The sequence below is a fragment of the Lytechinus variegatus genome, chromosome 6 (assembly GCF_018143015.1).
Source record: "Lytechinus variegatus isolate NC3 chromosome 6, Lvar_3.0, whole genome shotgun sequence".
Taxonomy (NCBI): domain Eukaryota; kingdom Metazoa; phylum Echinodermata; class Echinoidea; order Temnopleuroida; family Toxopneustidae; genus Lytechinus; species Lytechinus variegatus.
This window is the reverse complement of record NC_054745.1, coordinates 37,432,782-37,454,504: the sequence shown is the minus strand read 5'-3', so window position 1 is coordinate 37,454,504 and position 21,723 is coordinate 37,432,782. Positions and strand designations below refer to the sequence as shown.

Here is a 21,723-nt window from a genome sequence, read left to right as displayed (position 1 = left end):
ACCTGGTAATACTTCGATTTAATTACGAAGCTAGTTTCCTTAATTGATTAGTCTTATTCAATATAGGACAAGTCCACCCCAACAAAAGTTTATTTGAATAAAAAGAGAAAAATCCAACAAGTATAATACTGAACATGTCATCAAAATCGGATGTAAAATAAGAAAGTTATGACATTTTAAAGTTTAGCTTAATTTTACAAAACAGTCAATATAAGCACATCCTGGTCGGTATGCAAATGAGGTTACTGATGATGTCATCCACTCACTAATTCTTTTGCATTTTTTTATATGAAATGGAAAGTATTCTAATTTTTCCCCATTGACAGGTCCCCCGCCCCCCCCCCAAAAAAAAAACCTCCCTGAACACTTGGAATTCTATATGGCTCTTTTAAGTTAGCCCTTATTGTCAAATCTGTAAGAAATGAAATAAAATTTCAAAAGAAATAGTTAAGAACATCATTGACTGTCTCATTTGGTTGTCTCTAGATCTGACTTGTGCATATATAACTGTAAATTTGTGGAATATAAGCGAAAATTTTAAAAGATGCCATAACTTTCTTATTTTACATCCGATTTTGATGAAATTTTTAGCACAATGCTACCTTTTTGATGATTTTCTCTATTCATTCAATTAAACATTTTTCTAGGGTTAACATGACCTTTATAGCTAATTGTCACAGTTGTTTGGTTTTGAGCTTTTCAATCGAAAATATTTCTTTCGCCATGATATAATCTGAATATGAATACAATGAAATAAGTGCTGTTGTATATGAAATATAGATATGTTTGAAGGCCTATACTAGATCGGGTGAAATGTATGATTTATCGAAGCGTCTGGCAATTTCCAGTCAATATAAATATGATTCGTAATTATTTCCGAAGGAAGCAAGACATGACTTTGTGAGTGACGTGAGAGACTGTAAAACCCTTTTCTTCTCATTCTCTTCTCTGCTCTTCCCGTCCTTTTCCTTTCCTGTTTTCTCTTCTTATATCGTGTGTGTGTGTATTTGAGTTTTGTCAGACGTGTATCAATCAGATATGATTATTTACGTCTGGGACCGACCTTTAACGTCACCATCCGAAAGACGTGAGCAGGGCTCGAACCTCGAAACTCTGCATCAATTTGTAACTTCCCCACAGCTTGGATTACATGCAGGCGCACGCCACAACGCCCAGTTCTTTTCCTTTTTCCTCTTATATAGCTTCTCTTTTATCCTCTTATCTTCTCTTCTCATGTCTTCTTTTCACTTCACTTATTTTCTCCCCTTTTCTTCTCTTTCCTTCTCTTTACTTCCCAGAAGGAAAAACTAGTTCCACTGGACCAGTATAATTTTTAACTGGTAACTCTGGAAATTGGAACATCAGTAAGTGTTTACTGGTCTAACTGGTCACTGGTCCAGTCAAAAATTAAACTGGTCTTGAAGTACTGGAATTTTATACTGGTCTTGTTTCTGGTGGTTAATACTGGTCTCATTGGTCTTAAGGGTCTCACTGGTCTTCATACTGGTCTCACTGGTCCTCAAACTGGTCGAACTGGTCCTCGTACTGGTCTTACTGGATCGGTTTATTACATGCTTTTGGTTTGTTATATACCATGGCCAGCGAAATGTGATGGAAAAAATGGTTAGTAAATTAATCTTTCTGCTGTTATTTTGAATGTGATGTATGAAATTACACATTTTCATTGTGAATTAGTTAACACACTTATTTTGAAGGGTTTTCAAACAACAATGAGTGCTATTGCAAGGATATTCCATTATAAATCCTGATTTTTCTTTAAAAAACAGGAAATATGCAAATGAGGTAAACCACATGATCAGCATCATCAGTATTACTGGTCTTGACCAGTTTAATTTCAAACATTGAATTACTTTAGACCAGTTGACTCATATCAGAGGACATCTTGCTTTGATCTTAATCATAATTAGAGGAAATAATTATTTTAATGATAATATCAATACTTGATAATTATGATAATATTAATAATAATAATAATTACAATATCATAATAAAATTATTGTAATCATTCTTATTAAAAAAAAATCGCGTCAGAAAAACATTATTTAGTGCTTCAAAAAGTGAAATATAAAGTGACCGGAAACACCATCTTAATTTCATCCCATACATTTATGTGTTGTTTTTAAGTGTCTTTATAAGACACCTAATTATAAAATCAGGGTTTGTTTTGTATATTTAGCTTTTCATTCTCAATAATGGTTGTTTTCATTTTTTTAGTTCCAATACATGTAGGCCTACTTGTACACAGTCATGTTTCATCTTGGTTTGAGAATTTTTTTTCACTGCTCACAAAGTTAAATAATACCTTAATTATTTGGCTTGACCACCATTATAAGCTTCTGATATCGTCTCTCGATCCTCCTCCTACTCCTCTTCTCCTCCTCCTATTCTTCTTCTGCATTCGACTTAAATTGACCATAATTATAGAAAGATAAACACCTTTCTATTATTCCCCATATCAATGTACCGAAACCAACAATTGAAACTAATAAACAAAATTAATAAACAACAACTACGCAGTGGCGTAGCTAGGATTTTTTTCCCGGGGGGCACTGGGGGGGGGGGGTCCTTGATTTTTCGGGGGGGGGGGCACCGGCCATTTTCCGGTGTGTGTCTATGTGTCCACAAGGGAGGATCTGACTTTCGCCAATAGGGGACCAGGCCAGAAATTATCTTCACAAATATCATTCACTTCTTATTCTTATAACAGAACATAAACATAAAATAATCTCATAAGCCTTATAAAAGTGCGAGCGCGAAGCGCGAGCGATTTTTTTTTACTTTAATGTATTTTTCCTGAAAATCTAATTTTCTGGGCAATGTTATGTGTGATCCTGAACAAGATTCGTATGTACCCCCAAGCACGAACAGAATTTTTATCAACAGTTCTAGCATTATCGAAAAGAGACCTGTTAAGGACTGCTTACAGTTAACCACGAAGACGGTATATATTTCAATAATGCGAGCGCGAAGCGCGAGCAAATTTTTTGACATTCCGACCTAAAAAAAAGGTCATTCTAAACACGTTTTGTATTAATTAATGGGATAGGTATGTAACTAAACAATTGATGCGAGCGCGAAGCGCAAGAGGAAGAAAATTGAGATTTTAGACCTAAAAGCAGGACACTCTATTCATATTTTGTAAGTCATAAATAGGATATAGTCAATTGGGTATCATTAATAATGCGATCGTGAAGCGTGAGCAGACAATTATTGATATTCTGATGTAAAACTGGATAATATAAAGAACATGCAGGCTATCGCGCATGTTTTATATTTAGACCTAAAATCTGGGCATTCTGAATACATTTGTTTAATGGAACATTATGGAATACACGTAGACAATATAAACTTGGCAAATCAAACAATGTGACCACGCAGCGTGAGCTTAAAATGCTGATATGTAGACCATAAAACGGACATTTTACAGAGCACTTAAATTTGTAAATGAAAAAAAATAATGAAAGCTCGATGTCCGAGCTAAAATATGTTTTGCATATTGACTTCAAAACTTGCTCCACATCAGCCTATTGAGCAAGATATGAATCCCATCGAACAGGCAATTATGGCGCGAAGCGCCAGCAAAAATTCTATATAGTAACATGAAAATATTTTTTTAATTGCAAGTCTTCCCCTCACATTATTTCATTCACTCGTCTTCCTCCTCTTCTCTTTTCTTCTTTTTTCTTCTTTTTCCTCTTTCTTTCTGCTTTCTCCCTTTTTTCTTTTTTTTTGCTCTGCCAATTTATTCTGGGGGGGGGGGCACACCAAATCTCAGGGGGGGGGGGCACGTGCCCCCCCAGGCCCCCCCCCCCCCCCCTAGCTACACTGCAACTATACGCAGCTATATTCTACGTCATAATGCATACATCAAGTGGTCAGGGATATATATTAACACACTATTTGTTACATAACGTCAAATTAAACACCGCAATCAAGATGTAGCCAGGGTGAGGTATATAAAGTTAATATGTACATAATTCAATCAACAACCGTTTCTCATTAGTCGAAGGTTAAAAACCAAGTAAACAAGCAGGAAAGATGAAAACTCAAAATTCTTAGAATAAACAAATCCATTTCGTCATCAGCGAGTCAAGGAAACCCTCTTGTTCATGGATATGAGTCATGCAGCTATTTGCATATCGCATCATCGATCGCATGCATACCAATATTATGACAACGTCTTTAGCATTCGAAACGAAAACCGTTGAAGAAACATGGCACCAAACGGGTTCGATTTGGAGAAAATTCGAAGAGAATTCACGGCAGCCCTTCACGAAGATGGTACAATAGATCTGGACCACTATTTATGCGGGCATTGTGAGATAACAAGGTGAGATTTAGAGAATATATTTGTCATTAAAAAATCATGCCTCACGCGATTTCGATTCATCGCAGATACGCAAGCACATACCGGTACATGTACACTGTGCCACTAGCAAACGCGAGCTGGCTGCAGCTGCCGCCCCGCCTTGACTGCCCCGGCCGATTTCAGGAAGTGGGTGTGATGAACTCATGCGTTTATTGCGTAGTCCCATGGTCAATTATTGGTGTGTGTGTGGGTTTGACAACACTGTCTGTGATGTGTTTTAACAGAAATACAATAGAAAGATATGTAAGCTCAAAAGAGAAGAAAAAAGGGTGAGACTGTGAGAAGGAGGAGGTGAAAATAATCAAGTCCAAGATGAAGGATATGTACGCGAATCGATTCGATAGGGGCAAGAGAAAAATGGAAATAAAATATTTTGAAATTGAAATTCATGTAAACAAGAAATGGGGTAGCTGCTCGTTTATGACGTCACAAAGCCCAATCTTAATAATATTCCAATTACTTATCTTTATTGGATTTTCCTCATATACGGTGTATTTAAAATAAAAATCTCCGTTATTTTTATTTTACAACAAACTTTTTAGGGTGAACTTTCCCTTTAAAGTGGGGCCATATACCCTCATAAAATGTTGATCCTGTGTAGATGTATATAGGAGAATGACCGACTATTAGTGCATTCAAACCAAGTAAATTCTTCATCCTCATCATCTGCTGTATAAATCTTCAGAGGGCTCTGCAGCCTACATACATGTATCTCGAAGATTAAATAAGATTTTGATGCACGTTATGAGGAGTGATGGATATTTTCAAGGTGATTTTGCAGTCCTGAGCTTTTAGAAACTGTCAAGCGAAACTGCATTTACTATTTATCAAAGGCCCGTATTCTGAAGTCGGGTTTAAGTTAGACTCGGGTTTAAAGTTGTGGTTTAAGTATGGCGAGCCATTTTTCACATAAATCACTAACAGTAGAGACATCATACTTCAGCTCATTTGGCTCTGAAATCATTCATAATTGTCTAGGAAGTATCAAAAATTATTGGCTTCACCATCGATGAATCAGAAAAGCGCACAGTAAACATAAGAAACATACAACTTAATAAAAAATTGATACGTTTGGCTTCCCATACTTAAACCACAACTTTAAACCTGAGTTTTACTTAAACCCGACTTCAGAATACGGGCTAAAGAGTACTGTATATGGTTTTATTTGGTTTCAGGGGCCCGTTATCTGAAGTCGGGTTTAAAGTTGTGGTTTGAATATGGATAGCATATTGTTACATAAAGCACTAACAGTGGGGATATGATATTAAAATAATGATATTTCACCTCACTTGGCTAGTTTTCATAATCGTGTAGGAAATATAAATAGATGATTGTCTTCACCATTGATGAATCAGGAAAGAGTACAGTAAACATAAGAAACATATAACTTAATACAAAGTTTGTCACGTTTGGCTTTCCATAATTTTAGCACTAGAGTTAGACCTGACTTCAGAATACGGGTCAATGAGTTGGGGTAATTCCTTTAGAGCTTTCTTTAATGAGGGATATCAATATCAGAGACTTTTAAAGAGAAATGCCAAGTAGTTGCAGTAAACACTAATTTCATGAGAAAGTCTGTAAAACCAGGCTTAATTGTCAGTATATCATCAAGGATCTAGATCTGGTACAGTTACATGTACATAGACTGAACTTTATGAAATCTTGAAATCTACGCTGAAAAATTTTCACACTGAAGATCACCAACACAGATAGGCACACGTGGGACAGTGTATTATTATTGCTGGAATAAAGGCCCAACGGAAGTGACCGAATCCGTGCTTATTTCGCTTATTTCTCAGCAATTACACAATTTCTTCCAGAATCCTTTGGCACACATTTTTTATTCATACAAACAGACACTTGGGTGGTCATTATATTAGATTCTGTAAAAAGTCATTTTGAGATTGTTACCAAAACTGGAATTTATCTTCAATTCTATGGACACCCATGAAACATGATATTACCATTCAGTATGTTTTCATTGCTTCCTCTCTAGATTGCTATCACTCCTGGGTACCGTGTTCGGGTTTGTTGCGTCCGACATGAAAACCAAATGCAACATCATCGACAGCCATCGAGAGGACCACCCTGAGGAATTCACCACCGTCCAGACTATGATCGATTACGAGATGCGTGAGAACCTCACGGCGCGGAAGGACGAGAAAGGGCGCGACAGCGGCTGCCGGACCTTCCTCCGACTTCACAGAGCGCTCGAGTTCTTCTGCGTCCTCCTCAAGCGACTGAAACCCGCCAAGGGGACAGACCCAACGTCGACTCTCACGTCGAAAACGTACGGGGAAACGCTCGGGAAGTACCACCCGTGGGTCGTGCGGCAGATGGCGTACCTCGCGATCAAGACATTGCCGAACAAGCAGCAGCTCATTCACCGTTATTGTTTGCAAGACGCGGAGGAAGCGCAGGCACTAGTTATACTCTCCCTTCAAGCGATGGAGGTGGTCTACGACAAAACGCAGGATATCTTGGCGCACCACGATCTACTCAATTTACCTTAACCCCTTCTAATAGCCACAAATTATATTTATATAATATACACCTAAAAGCAACTGAATATTATGGTGGGGAATAAAATTTGTGTAAAATGTCAATGCCTAGCGTCATTTTTGCAAGTCTTTTTCCAGTGTCGATGCCCTCTTCTGCCAAAAAAGAACTTGTACGAGTACTATTAATTGAATTGTTTATATTAAGATTGCATATTTTTCACAATATGTAATGTTCATGTATGTTGTGAAACGCCTTTTTCCCGTAGACGATAGAAAAGGGTTTGCCGCACAGACGCAGTTTGACCTTTGACCTTCGATTGGGGATGGGCAGTATGCATAGACCAAACCCCTTGAGCCTAGCAGTGGCAAGGGAAAATGATGTGCTATGGCAATGCAAGCTGAATTCTATTACGTAGGCTGGTATGACCAACTGCAAGTGCTATGAAATGGTTTTTCTATCAGACTATGGATTGATTGTTTCTTTTCTTCTTTTTCTTTCATTGTCCGTATTTGACACCCTTATTATTATGAACTGTATCGCACAGAAACCATACCAGTTATTGAGGCTTTATATACTATTATCTTTCATTGTACCCTAGAGCTATTCAGAATTTTGATGAAAATAATGTTCTATTTTTATTCTATTGAACTTTCATCAATGCCAACTACCACATCTTAGCAGCATATGCACGTGTTTTACCAAGTTGCCCCCATAAAAGCAAAAGTTATTGAAAAATGAAATTTTTAGAGAGTAGGTATGTATGTATGTGAAGCCTCAAGTTTTGCAAGCGGTATATTCGTCCTGAAGACGACAAGAACACACTTGTCGAAACTTTGAGGTCCTTTTCAGGACCAACAATGCCCAAGAAAGATACATGGTGTACCGTGAAACCTACTACACTATTCTTCTTCAACATGGAAACGTTCAGAAGTTAATAAAGAATGTATTTGTCGTGTAGCAAAGAGAGGGAAAATGATGCTTCCTTTGTTCCAAACCAAGACATACTGTCAGCTGAGAATCTCTTTCTTTGGTCTATTAATAGCGTACTGTTTTGTAAACAACTGAAAATTATTGGCATGCTTAATAATGCTTACACCTACATTTAGTCATTGGTTTTTAAAATAAGTCACATACGTGAACCCTATAGTGCAATCGTGAATAGAGGCTTTGAAGTCAAGATATTTTCTTTAGTTTAGTGGTTTTGCATATTTTTTAATGATCATTATTTTTATCACAAAACTATTGTATGGATTAAATTTCAACTTTTACATTAGATATAGTTTGGTATGATTTTTAAAACTACTGTACTATGAATTATTTGGATATAAGAGAGAGCCTTCTGAATCTGACCACTCTTGCAATGTGAAAATATTAAAGGTCAAATAATTATATGCGTATACTTTTTGTAGTATGGACCATATATATAATGATCGTGATGTAATGTTGAAAGCCTTTCAAATCCTTATTTATTTATTTTTTTTAGAATTTCTATTTTAATTGACATAGTTTGCACTGTACATTGTATTTCACTTCGATGGCACAATCATCTGTTTTAATTACCGTAGTTTAGCATGACCGCACAAACTAAGAGTTTGAAGTTAAGAAGAAAGAAAAAATCTTTGTTAATTACTTAAGAGGAGGCAAATGTAGACAGATTTTGGAATTGATTATTTGTTTGCCTGTCGAATATTGGATGCGATAACTGTCAAACAAATTTTCCTTCCAGAATGGATGAATGTAAAATTTTTTCAGAAAACCACCCCCCCCCTTCCAAAAAGGCCTATTTACGCTCATAAACAGGTATGCCTGCCTACAGAATAATACAACGGGGAATACATGTAATTTTGCTTTTACAAATTTGAATAGCATTTTTGGTCCTAAGAGAAAAGCTCTCAACTACATGTAAGTAATGTACAGTCCTACAGCGTATGTACAAATATGCTATAAAAAAGACTAAGTTAAATGCTTAGCAGTCTTAAAAAAATGTGGAGCAAATTGCAATGCGATATTAGGAAAATTACTCCCTGTACAACTAAATTATGGGAATACTGAATGGTTTGAGGAAGTATTTTGCCAATCTGCTCTTCATATATGTTGAGAAAAGGAAGAAAGTGAAAAGAGGTGTTCTTTCCTGTACATGTGTATGTGTCAAGAGCATACGACATGTAAATGTGTCAGTCATTTGTGTGCACATGTGTGTGTACTATACACATTGACACTAATCTATGGGTTGAGCTTGGTTGAGCAGAGCAACTCTACATGTACTTCTTAATCAGTATTAAACAGCATTTTCTAAGAACGTGGAAGAAGAAATCAGAGTGTAGTTCTATGTGAAAACATTCAAAGTAAACAACATCCTCTAGGGATTTGGATGATCTAATTGTTTTCTTTTGTTATACTGCATTGTCCTCTAAAGATGTGCGCTGCATTATACTTTGTACACATATGTAGTTGCTTGCCAATAGTTTAAACATTTTGCCAAGTTATATTTTTTTTTACATTCATGTATTATTTGTTACATTAATTTGTGTAGAGTAACCAGGCATACTTAGTGTCTTGTTCATGTAGCAATAATGTGGTTACATTTTCTCATTTTCGATAATAATGTGATATGATCGAGATGTTCACCTTTTATGCACTTTATAATTGTGTAAAGACGATATTGTACCAGCAATTTCTTATGATTAATTATATAATTGTTGTATTGGTAAGTTACTGGTAGAGAGCGCTTTAAAAAAGGGTTTTAGTATTTGATGATACCAGAATACCGATCATTGATTATATATTTTGAAGATTTTTGCTATGTAGTGGCTAATTCCTTGTATACTCTAATTATTTCACTGGTAAGTTACAGTGTACTTGTAGAGAGCACTTTAAAAGAGTTTAGCAATGATACTGGAATATTGATCATTGATTATATATTTAAAAAAAAATTGTGCTTCATGTACATTAACGGCAAATGACGGATTGGAATCCCAACCATGTGAATTTCAATCCTAATGCTTTCCAGTGTTTGGAAAAAAAATCAAATTACGGGGGAAATCTCTTTTTCGTTTCAAAGGGAACTGAAATTGATTTGTACATGTATGTAAAAACACATAGTGAAATGATTCCTTCCATGGACTATGTGACTTGTGTACTCCTACTGAATATCTTTAATTGATACAAATTAATTTTCATAATGTTCGTCAATCAGAAAGACACGCAAATCATGGACAAAGTATAGTTTGAAATGGATTGATCTTCCTTGAAATACATATCGGTACAGAATTTGCAATTTACGATCCACAACGAACTACACCTACGAATTTGCAAGGTGATAAAGAGTTGGACAGGGCCATTATCGGAAGCCGATCTGTAACTGACAATAAATGAATAAATAAAATGAAAATACATGTATAAATCTGAATATCGATATATGAATGAATAAACAAATTAATAAACAAATAAAGTAAGTACATATAAATAGATGTATAAATAAATTAACGCATATTTTTGTAAATTAAACAGCGCATGTGCATGTATTGTGCATTGAATTCAGTACTCTACATTAGGGCTACTCTACATTCAGCTGACTTTAAACCAATTTTAAATCTGTTCTAAGTCATGGAACTTACAGTTAATGCTTGAAAGAATGAAAAGGGGGGGGGGGGGACAAACAAACCTCACACACACATTGCTAGGCTATGTATCAATTGTCATTGAAGGTTTGCTGATAGTATCTTGATTTACACATGTATATTAATCATGTTTTTGTTTCTAAATGTTTTATTTTGAGCCAAAGAGATGATTCATTCCTGACCATGAAGCCTATGATAGGGCATTTACCTAACCATGGTCCATTATCTAACCATGGATTACTTTCTCAGAGATCTACATGTAACTTGGCTAATTTATTGATCCTTGAAATGTGTATTACACAGATAGACACTATTGACTAAAGGCCTACTTGTGTGTGATTTAGTTTTTTCAGAAATGTATCAATCAGGTATGATGATATTTACATTGTAGAGGTATTGTGGCTCAGTGGGTAAGTCTCTGGACTTTGAACCACAAGGTCAGGGGTTCACATCCCATCGCAGCACTCGCGTCCTTTGGCAAGGCATTTATATACATTTGCTGCTCCCCACCCAGGTGTAGTACATGGATACCCAGTAGGAAGGAATTCCTTGAATGCACGTCCGATCAGCTAGATAGCCGTGCTAAAGCAAGGGTAATAAAATGCAGCGCTTAGAAACATTTGTATTAAGTGCAATTAAAATGTTGCATATTATTATTACATCTGGGATCGGCCTTTTATGTCCAGAGCTTATTAGCCTCCAGACGAGGCTTATTTAATTGCTATTTTCTTCCTCTTGGAATCAGTACAAGGCACTGTCCGGTGACTCTTCAAAGACAGACTAATTCATCTATCATTAAAATATGGCTGAATCCATTTCTTTGCCCAGCATAGCAACACATAATAGTAAGTGTTACAATGGCTGGTATACAATACAATTATATGAAACCGTTCAAACTTCCCCTTTCACATCAGGGACTTTCCCTTAATGTTTAATGACGTCATGCATTGAACTGCACTATACTACATGTAGCTGGAAGTCCACCGAATATTGTTGAATTTATTGTACCTTTATTATGTGTGTTTATTATACATTGTGTACATTTTATATGCTGCTTAATCTTGCATTCTATGATACAGTAAATATATTTAGAAATAAAATGAAGTATCGGTACAAACTTCATCACAATGCATTACCTTATCGTGTGTACATGTGTTTACTTAATACGGGTAGTGTGAGTCAGTTTTACATTTATATGTTGCCAATTTGCATGGTGCTAGTGATCTATTTGATGAATGGAATTACTGTGCACAGTCATGTAATAGTTATAACTATCAAGGGGCTACGTGTGGATATGAATGGATATTGCCATTATTTGTATGTGGGCTAAGAACCTTAGCCCCCCCCCAAAAAAAATTAAAAAAAATATAGAAATAAAAAAAATATATAAAAAAATAAAATCAATGAATGCAGGGCTAACTGAATTACTGACAGAATAAATGATTGAATGGATGACTGACTGACTGACAGAATAAATGAATGGATGGATAGATGATTAGAAATAAGAACAAATCAATAAGTTTTTCAATATTCTACCAGAAGTAGTCTGCCATTTATATGTAGACAGGTCAAGTTGAATACATAGAAATCATATTTGAAAAATTGCAAATAACGACAACTGATAAACGATACATTTATTTTTATAAATGAATGACTTTTTGTGAACATACAGTTTTGATAGAATATTAAACTGCAGAGGAACCGAGAGAGAGAATGAAGAGATTGGCAATGAAGGAGAAGAGAGAGGTGTGGGTGAGAGAAAGAGGGGGGCTATACTAGGCCTGGGACTTTCGGGTTTTTTTCTTTTCGGGTACCCGTGGTAATTTTCGGGCGGGTACCCGGGTACCCGAAAATCATGTCGCTCGAAATATGACTGGTGGAAAAACCCCATAGGTGACGTCATCATCAAGCCAATGCGATGCAAGCCAATTTATGAATGAAAATATAGTAAGCATGCGCATTGCAAGCCTCAGCCCCACGCAGTATTCCGTCAAAACGAGTCTGCAATACTCTGTTACCTCGTACCAAAATCGACCTAGAAATCCACTTTTCTATATTTTATATGAATTATAAAAGGTATTCTCAGAGGATCTGTTTTCCCACCGATACCGCACTGGTAAGCAAATTTTTATTACTTCTTGCTTTTCCGTCAAAATCTTACGAAGTAGCGTCGATATTACATCGTGTTCGTGAGTTTGTAGAATCTATAGCTACGTGAACAAAGTCAATTGATTTCCGGGTTTCGGAGCGTCAAATGCGCCAGCCAATCACGATCGTGTTACCATTTTCGGTTTATGATGAACTGAAAATGGTATCAAGAACGTGATTGGCTGGCGCCTCGTATGCTCCGAAACCCGGAAATCAATTGACTTTGTTCACGTAGCGATAGATTCTACAAACTCACAAACACGATGCAACATCGACGCTACTTCGTAAGATTTTGACGGAAAAGCAAGAAGTAATAAAATTTCCTTACTTGCGTGGTATCGGTGAGAAAACAGATCCTCTGAGAATACCTTTCATAATTCATATGAAATAAAGGAAAGTGGAATTCTAGGTCGATTTTGGTACGAGGTGACAGAGTATTGCAGACTTGTTTTGACGGAATACTGCGTGGGGCTGAGGCTTGCAATGCGCATGCTTACTATATTTTCATTCATAAATTGGATTGCGACGTCGCAGTGGCTGGATGACGTCACTGCGCTGCAAAAGAAACATGGCGACGATTGAACGATCTCAGTCACATCATCATCACTTGAAAAAATAGTATATTCAAGGATATTTCGAGGGTAATTGGTGAGATTCAAAATGAGACTTATGTACTTTTGTGATGAGTTTACATTATGTCTTACACTACGCAATACAAATCAAATGTACGTTATACTGGTGAGCAATTTTCGGGTATCGGGTATTGATTTTTCTACCCGGGTACCCGACGCTTCCGGGCGGGACCCGGGTACCCGGGTTTTAGTCCCAGCCCTAGGCTATACCACGTTAGCCCCCCCCCCCAGAAAAAATCCCAGATTTTGCGAAAAAGTATGTCAAACACACAACTATTATATATGGCCTGAAAGAATACGTTCTCCCCAATAATGTGATACAGTACCACATTTGTGTGGTATGTGTTAATGCTTCAATGACAGTATTCTTTGCAGTATATGTTAATTTTGACTTCTGCCAAATTAAGGCATGACTTCAATGAATGAATCCAGATGCCAATATGTCTTTATCGTGCATGCGTCTTTCAATAGAATTTAATGCAACCCTTGACATCATTAACATCTGTCTGGATTCATTCATTGCAGTCGTGCCTTACTTTGGTGCAAATCAAAATCTACATCACAGCAAAGAATACCTCCTGATCATCCAAGTGTTAACACATACCCCATAAATATGGTATCAAATTATTTGGGAAAACATAAACTTTCAGGGCATATATAATAATTATGTGTTCATGACATATTTTTTTCTTAAAATTGGGGATTTGAGAGGTGTCGAGTTTTTTTTACCATGCACACGGTAGTACAGGGAGGAAACGAGGTGGGGTAGGAAACAGTGATATTATGAATGCCTGACACAAATATGAGAAATCAAATCTTTGAAATATAATAACAAGATGCTGCATGAATTCGTTGTGATATACAGTTCCTTTCACTTTGTATTTCTTCTCCGTGTAAGCACAAACTACTTGCAAAATTTAAAACTTGGCGAAATTTTCACTTTAAATCATCTTCTGTGGTCACTATATTTTTGCTAGACACCCCAACCCATATATACTCTCACAATTAATTACTTTTTAGAGGTTTGTATTCCTTATAACTGTGACAGGTTTATAATAGATTCATATTATATATATTGTGTTCTATATACGTTTTTAAAAACAATACTATTACTACACATTTTCGACATTTTGTTGCAATGGAAATCTCAGCAATCCTCTTGAACGCCTGACCTCATTGATTACATGGCAGATTTGGAATTTGATTTATTACTGGTACTCTACATGTATTAATAGCTAGATGAGGGTTTATAGTATTTGCTTTCATTTTCAGTTCAGGAGTATTGAACAGCTTCTCGTATTCCATGCAATTAACGGCTCTGCTCCACAGTACAATATTAATAAAATCAGCAAATACACTCCAGTCAGGTCCCTACGTTCATCAAACTCTGGCTCCCTAGTTATTCCTAAATCCGTTAAGACATGGGGGTTCGGGCTTTTGCTCACGCTGGCCCTTTTCTATGGAATGATCTTCCCCTGACAATCCGTGAATGCGCGCGTCCATTGATACATTTAAACGTTACCTTACGACTCGTCTATTCAATAATTGTTCCTGAATCTATTACTATTATATTTGTACCTGTTCTCTTTCGTTCTTTCTTTTTTCACTGCGCCTTGGGCACTCTGCCGAGTGGATTTGGCGCATTACAAATCACATACATTATCATTATTATTAACAGCTCAGCTTTGTACATGTACATACATGGACATTTAGCTCAATGCATGTCATTGATTTTGTGGTTTATTTTCAGTCTACTGCAAATTTGTCCAATTGCCAACTCGTCTACTATCATTTGGTCTATCATCTATTCATCCACTATCCACATGGTCTAATTGCCATTTCATATCCACCCACCATTTGGTCTAATAACCAGTTGGTCCAATAGCCATTTGGTCCATATAGGCCTACCGTTTTGGTCTAATTTGACTAAGTCTTATTTTGGCAAGAATGAAAATAAAATATTAGACCAACTGGTTATGAGACGAAATGGTCATAGACGAACTGGTGATTGGACAAAGTGATGATTAAACAGTTGTTAGACGAATTGTTGGACGGAATGGCATTAGACTAAATGAAGTAAGACCATGTGTTGGGTGGACGAGTTGGTAATAGAAGAATTTCCAATTTACTCATCGAGTTTGTTATAGGTACACACTGTATAAAAGAAAAAAGCGGGAAGGAAGGAAATTATATGAGCAACGATTGCTCTGCTATGAATTTCACTCACTGATTGAAAAACGAACTTCAGTTAACCTACATTTAACACTATACCCTACCCAAAAAGAACCCTAAACTTTGCTTACAACCCTATAAAATTATGGGTTACACTTCGTAATTCGGAAGGTTCTTTATTCCGAAGGTTCGTGATTCCGAAACACGTAAATTGCCTATACCTCGATGTTCGTTAATCCGAAAACGTAAAAGGGTTCGTTGATCCGAACATTTGTGGGGTTATTCTGAAGGTTCGATAATCTGAAAACGAAATAAGGTTCGATGTTCCGAAGGTTCGTTAGTCCAAAAACAAAATAAGGTTCGTCAATCCAAAAACATAATAAGGTTCCTTGTTTTGAAGATTCGTTGGTCCGAAAACGAAATAAGGTTCGTTAATCATTACGTTTTCGGACTAACGAACCTTCGGAATTACGAACTTCACTTTGTCTTCGGACTAACGAACCTTCGGAAATGCAAACCTCATTTCGTTTTCGGACTTACAAACCTTCGGAAATACGAACTTTCGGAATAACGAAGCTTCATAATTACGAATGTATGCGAAAATTATGCACTGAAGTGTGACGTCATCAATTTTCACTTCTTGCTAATATCCCAAAACCAGGCCAATAATACACAATAGGGCCGATTGTGTATTCATGAGTTCACATCTAAGGCCCCCATGGATTGATTCCCACCAAATTTTGGTAGCGCGAGGTTTTTGTAATCATGCCCTACCAAAACATGGTATCAAACACGCTAAAAAAGTGTTTTTGTGACGTCATAACAACGGAACGGTAGCCTATTGCAACCCTAATCCTATATCACCCCTGGAGCAATTGTTGCTGGAGCAAATGTCACGTCACCAGGGAAGACATATCAATGCCATCATAATTAAATATACCAGTAATAATAACGCAGTTTTTGTATAGCGCATATCACATAATGTCATAATGCCCCTTTGTACTTCCAAAGGACTTTGATATTATTACCCTAATAATAATGTTTTATTTACCCAGGGTAGCCACTTCAGTTAGGAAACTGCTCTACCAGCGGGCCCTGCATAACATTATATGTTATTATTACCCTTCTCCAATCTAAATGCTGAGCGCCTAGCAAGAAGGCAGAGGGTCCCATTTTTATAAGTCTTTGGTATGACTCGGCCGAGGATCGAACCCATGACCTCCCGTTCATGAGGCGAACGCTCTACCACTGAGCCACCATGTCCTGGCTTTAGCCCCGCAGCCTTTTACTGCGTGGTGGCATTTCGAGGAATAAATTCCTGCCAGGTACCCATTCACCTCACCTGGGTTGAGTGCAGCACAATGTGAATGAATTTCTCGCTGAATGAAAGTACGCCATGGCTGGGATTTGAACCCACAACCCTCTGTTTCAAAGTCAGAAGACTAATCCACTGGGCCACAACGGTCCATAATGTAATCAAAATACAGAAGAGGAACAAAAAAAAACCAAAGATAAATCAAATCTTGCAAGTTTGTATTTTTATTGATTTAAATCAACCTTCAATGAACACAAACAATGTATTTAGTCCATTATCGTAAACATTACAAAACACTAACAAAATAAGTTCTTTCAAAGCTAACATACGGAAGAATATTAGTAATATCGCTATGACAAACATAGGATCTGCTTAAGTTACATGTATTTCCTTTGAAAAATCTAGCTTGGATCTCACATATCAATTTTTCTTTTCTTCAAATGCAAGTGCACAAAATATATACATGCTTTTTTCAAATGCAAGTTGAACTTTACAAAACAAAGTGTTCACACTTATAAAACATAGCGTTTCTCGTCATGAAGTAACACAATGTCGACATGATAACGATAATCGGAAGTCAAAGAAAACAGGTGACTCCTGACAATTACAATCATGAATACATTACATCAAATGTGTCAAATGTTTTAGAAACAACATCAAAATTATCTCCCTTTTTAGAAATCCTCAAATGTTGAATAAAATGCCCTCCTTTGAATAATACAATTGCAAATCTGACTCAGAATTTTAATGCAAGAATAAACACTTTTCTTTATAGATTTTTTTTTGTTGCTGTTGGTGGTGGTGTATATACATGTATTTCCAAATAGGTCACACACGTTCGCTTTGAATATTCAGCCAATATATGTGACAATTTTTGTTAAATTTCTTTGGATGCAGAGAGCCCCTATTGAAATTGGTTCTTGTTCATCACGTTACTAACTTTAAACCTCAAACTTTCACTCGCTCTCTCAACTTATAACTAGTTTTCACAACTTACTAACTAGTTGTCTCTGCTTTCTAAACGGTGGATCAAAAACCGATAAAGCAAACAGACACCAGAATGTACACAACAATATCAAACATCTCTTTGTATGAACGCAGCAAGAAATATATAAAGCAAGAAATTCCTAATTCGTAGTCAAAATACCTTCTCCTATCCCTCTTTTAACATGTACACGAACATCTTTTTTTCTTTTTATTTTACATTTTTTATGAATACAATTTGTGAATAATAAATAGAAAATGGTGCATGACTGTACACTTTAATATTTCAAACTTTTCACAACGATCTACACAATATAGTACCTTCTTCATTTAACTTTGATTTAAATTCTATTTGGTTTATAATAATTAATTCTGGGGTAAATGCCATACATTTTCTCCCCCTTTCAAATTCTGACATAATTCATGCCATAAATCAAATATCTTTTGTGTATTACACATCACAATTTACACATAAGGAAATTATGCATACAATCGACATATGCCAGTACTCTGAACTCTGAAGACAGAAGTTGTGGTTTTTACTATGACAAGCTAAATGGGGGCATCAATACCTAGAATTAGGTGATCAAGTTCTTACTATCATTTTTGGCATTCAAATCATTAACAAAGTTCTTGAATTGAATACAACAATTTTCTTCCTTATTATTGGAAAGATACCAGTAAACACAAACACAAAAAATGCAGTGTTAACAATATCTTGAACCTTGAAGCTTCTCATAATCTTATTCGACAGTTAGACCATAGCCTAAGTTAAACTGGACAATAGAATACTATCTTTTGGTAGTTAAAAGGCATTATCTACATGAGTAATTCATGTCGACATACATGGCCAATGTTCTTCTACCTCCAATGATGCTTTATAAACAATACAATCTGTAACATTTATTATGACTAGCATTTATTAATTTGTACAAGTACTTTCAAATGGCAATAATTTTCCCTCAAACATCAATCATTCATGCACCCCCATCTACAACAATAGACCACCCCGTCAACATGTTGAAGCTCAATATGCAATATGCTCCTGTGCTATGGGATGTTCCATTCATTTCAAAGGGGGTGACTTTACAAAGCTTTGTATGCACCCATGTACATAGGCCCAAATGAATGAAAACATAATTATGTACAGTACGGTTAATATAACATCAATTGCAAGTGTATATCAATGACAAACATTGACTTAGGGCAAAATGACTCAATGATGAAGACTAAAATGAGATGAAAAAAAAATCTTCAAAAGCAACAAAATTCTGATGAATAAATAATCTCGTAAGACATACAGTAAGAGATATAGAATAAAGAAAAATAGAAAAAGAAAGCGGGAGAGAGATGTGATAAAATACTGTATATCACTCCAAATCTCAATTTTATTACAAATATATCTTTTATATTTTCACAAAAACTTTAAATTTACTACAAGAGCATATTTTACCTGAATACATAAAGTGGACAATGCAAACAATCTTAGAAAAGCATCAACATCATTATCATCATCATCATCTTCATCACTATCTTCATCATCATCAACATCAAGAACATACAAAGTTAATGAATCTCTGACCAATTATTCTTTGTACAAGACCAAAATGTAAGGCATTTTCTCCACAAAAATTATTTCCATCCTTTTCTAGATATACTTGACAAAAAATGAAACAAATATTTCTTAATTTTTGATCAACATAATGTATTAACATAACTTTGTTACTGTTCATGAAGACATGGATGCATTTGCATGTATGTAGGTATTGTCACGATTCTTTTGTCCTTTGCGATGAGGAGAAATTGGGAAAAAGTCAGTAGACGTTTTCGCTCAACTCAGACTTACAATTATGGTAACTTTGCTATTACGGTGACTACAGTGAAAAGCTTGATTGTGATTGGCTGCTGAGCTGTTACCATGGTAATAGATATAATGACATTATAGTTGAAGATAAAAGCCAATTAAGGTTACAACATCAAGATGAGTTCGAACAGAATCCAATAAAATCGCCACCCAAGTGTTTGTATACTATGAATAAAAAATATATGCCAAATGACTCTTGAAAAAATGTGTAATTGCTGAGAAATAAGCAATATAAGCACAGAATTCCATGGGGTTTTTTTTAAGTAATATAAAAACACTGTCCCACATATGCCTTTTTGTGTCAGTGATCATCAGAATTATCTGTTTTCGGCTAAAATATCAAGATTTCACAAAGATAAGTAGATTTCAATGTACCAGATCTATACCTGTGATAATATGGTGGTAATTACCCTTGATTTTAAAGACTTTCTCATGAACTAATTGTCTGCTGCAACTACAGTGTACTCTTTTTTTACCTTTAAGATACCATAATTGTCTGTACTTAATAAAACAGCAGGGTGAGTAGTCAAGGCTGGCAGTTCTGAAACATGTGAACAAGACTCGGTACGAGGCCGAAGCCAGGGTTGGCAACATACGGCCACGACTCCATCCCTGCAAAGCTGGACTCTGGCTAATACCTCCCCTCAAATATATTTCTCTCGCAACATCTTTCTGGAATACATGATTGATAATCACATAAAGTTTAGTAAAAGGTCTGACCAAAGTAGGAGTTTATACATTACTGATCCCAAACCTAAAGTTCTAAAGAATTCTAAGTACAACTTTTTAAGCTGCTGCATAAGTAATAAATCACAACTCTGAACTAATCTGAATACATTTAACGTATGAATACATATAAAGGACATGAATGATTGATTCATTTGTGGCCTTTGAAAGCTGTGGATAAGAACTTGGCGTTAATGTTATAATCTATGGTGCACAACAAAGTGAGATATCATTTTGTGAATGCACTCAACATTGAAATGAACAATAATTAGAAAGATACAAATCGGAAGTACATATTTTTCTGATGGAAAGTTATTTCAAGGGTGTTTCACCTTAAGTTTTTACAAAGGAAGTCTTACAATTACTTGAATTATATTTCATTATTTTTAGAGAATGGAAGTATAATGGTGAATGGAAAACGATTTAAAACCTGTTTCTATAAGATTGCAAAAGTGTATGATTTTAGGAAGAAATAATAATGAAAAGAAATTGTGCTCTAAGCATTGGTGATAAATAACGTGCAAAAAGCCTTAAAGGCTTTTCTTTAAGTTCTCTTATTTCATTTCATATTTTCATGTATTTGTATATTGGCATATTATGTGACAGTCGTGTATGTTATTCTTTGTAAATGTCTTTTTATCGAAATGAAATAAATGGATTCAATCAATCAATCAATTTTATACACATCTGAGAGCAATTTTTTCACAACCATTTTCACAAGCTTGTCAAGCAAGGTGACATCAGGACCCTGTCTTACAAAGAGATATGATTGATCCAATCAATCATATCTCTATGGAAATCCATCAGTGTCATAATTTGTTCAACAGGAAATTTGCAAAATGTCCTTTGACACACCCAATTGTCGAGAAATCGATGAATTTCTGAAAACACATCACATCTAAAAAAAAATTTGTACAGACATGTATTTGATATGTTGACTTTGCTGGCTTTCCATAGTTGCGATTGATTAGATCAATCGTAGAACTTTGTAAGACAGGGCCCAGGGTCCCGTCTTACTAAGAGTTACAATCAATCTGATCAAACAAAACTATGGAAAGCCAGCAATGTCAACATATAAAACTCATGTTTTTTCAAACTAGTTTATTCACCATTCATTGTTTTCTTAACAATTCAGTATATCCCGCTTTGTTCACAAAAGGACAATGTGGATATTTCCTGTAGGAAAAATGAAGACAATAATGGATTCCCATATAGTCGAGGTTGATCCGATCATTCAGAACTATTCATAAGACAGGGTCCAGTTAGACAAAAACAGCTTTGAACTAAGACATTGGGAAACATTCAGTTCTGAAAAGCATTGATGTCTTTTTTCCTTTGTCACCATCATTCCTAACACTCCATAATACACG

The 21,723-nt window shown here is 35.8% G+C and overlaps 1 protein-coding gene across 1 annotated transcript; it reads left to right on the top strand.

Annotated features, from left to right (window-relative positions):
* Positions 1–3,913: 3,913 nt before the first annotated feature.
* Positions 3,914–9,486, top strand: LOC121417424 (ceramide-1-phosphate transfer protein-like). The gene is made up of 2 exons (XM_041611132.1): positions 3,914–4,351; positions 6,387–9,486. Exons 1-2 carry the CDS (start codon positions 4,236–4,238, stop codon positions 6,901–6,903), a joined length of 633 nt encoding a protein of 210 aa, XP_041467066.1. The 5' UTR covers positions 3,914–4,235; the 3' UTR covers positions 6,904–9,486.
* Positions 9,487–21,723: the final 12,237 nt, after the last annotated feature.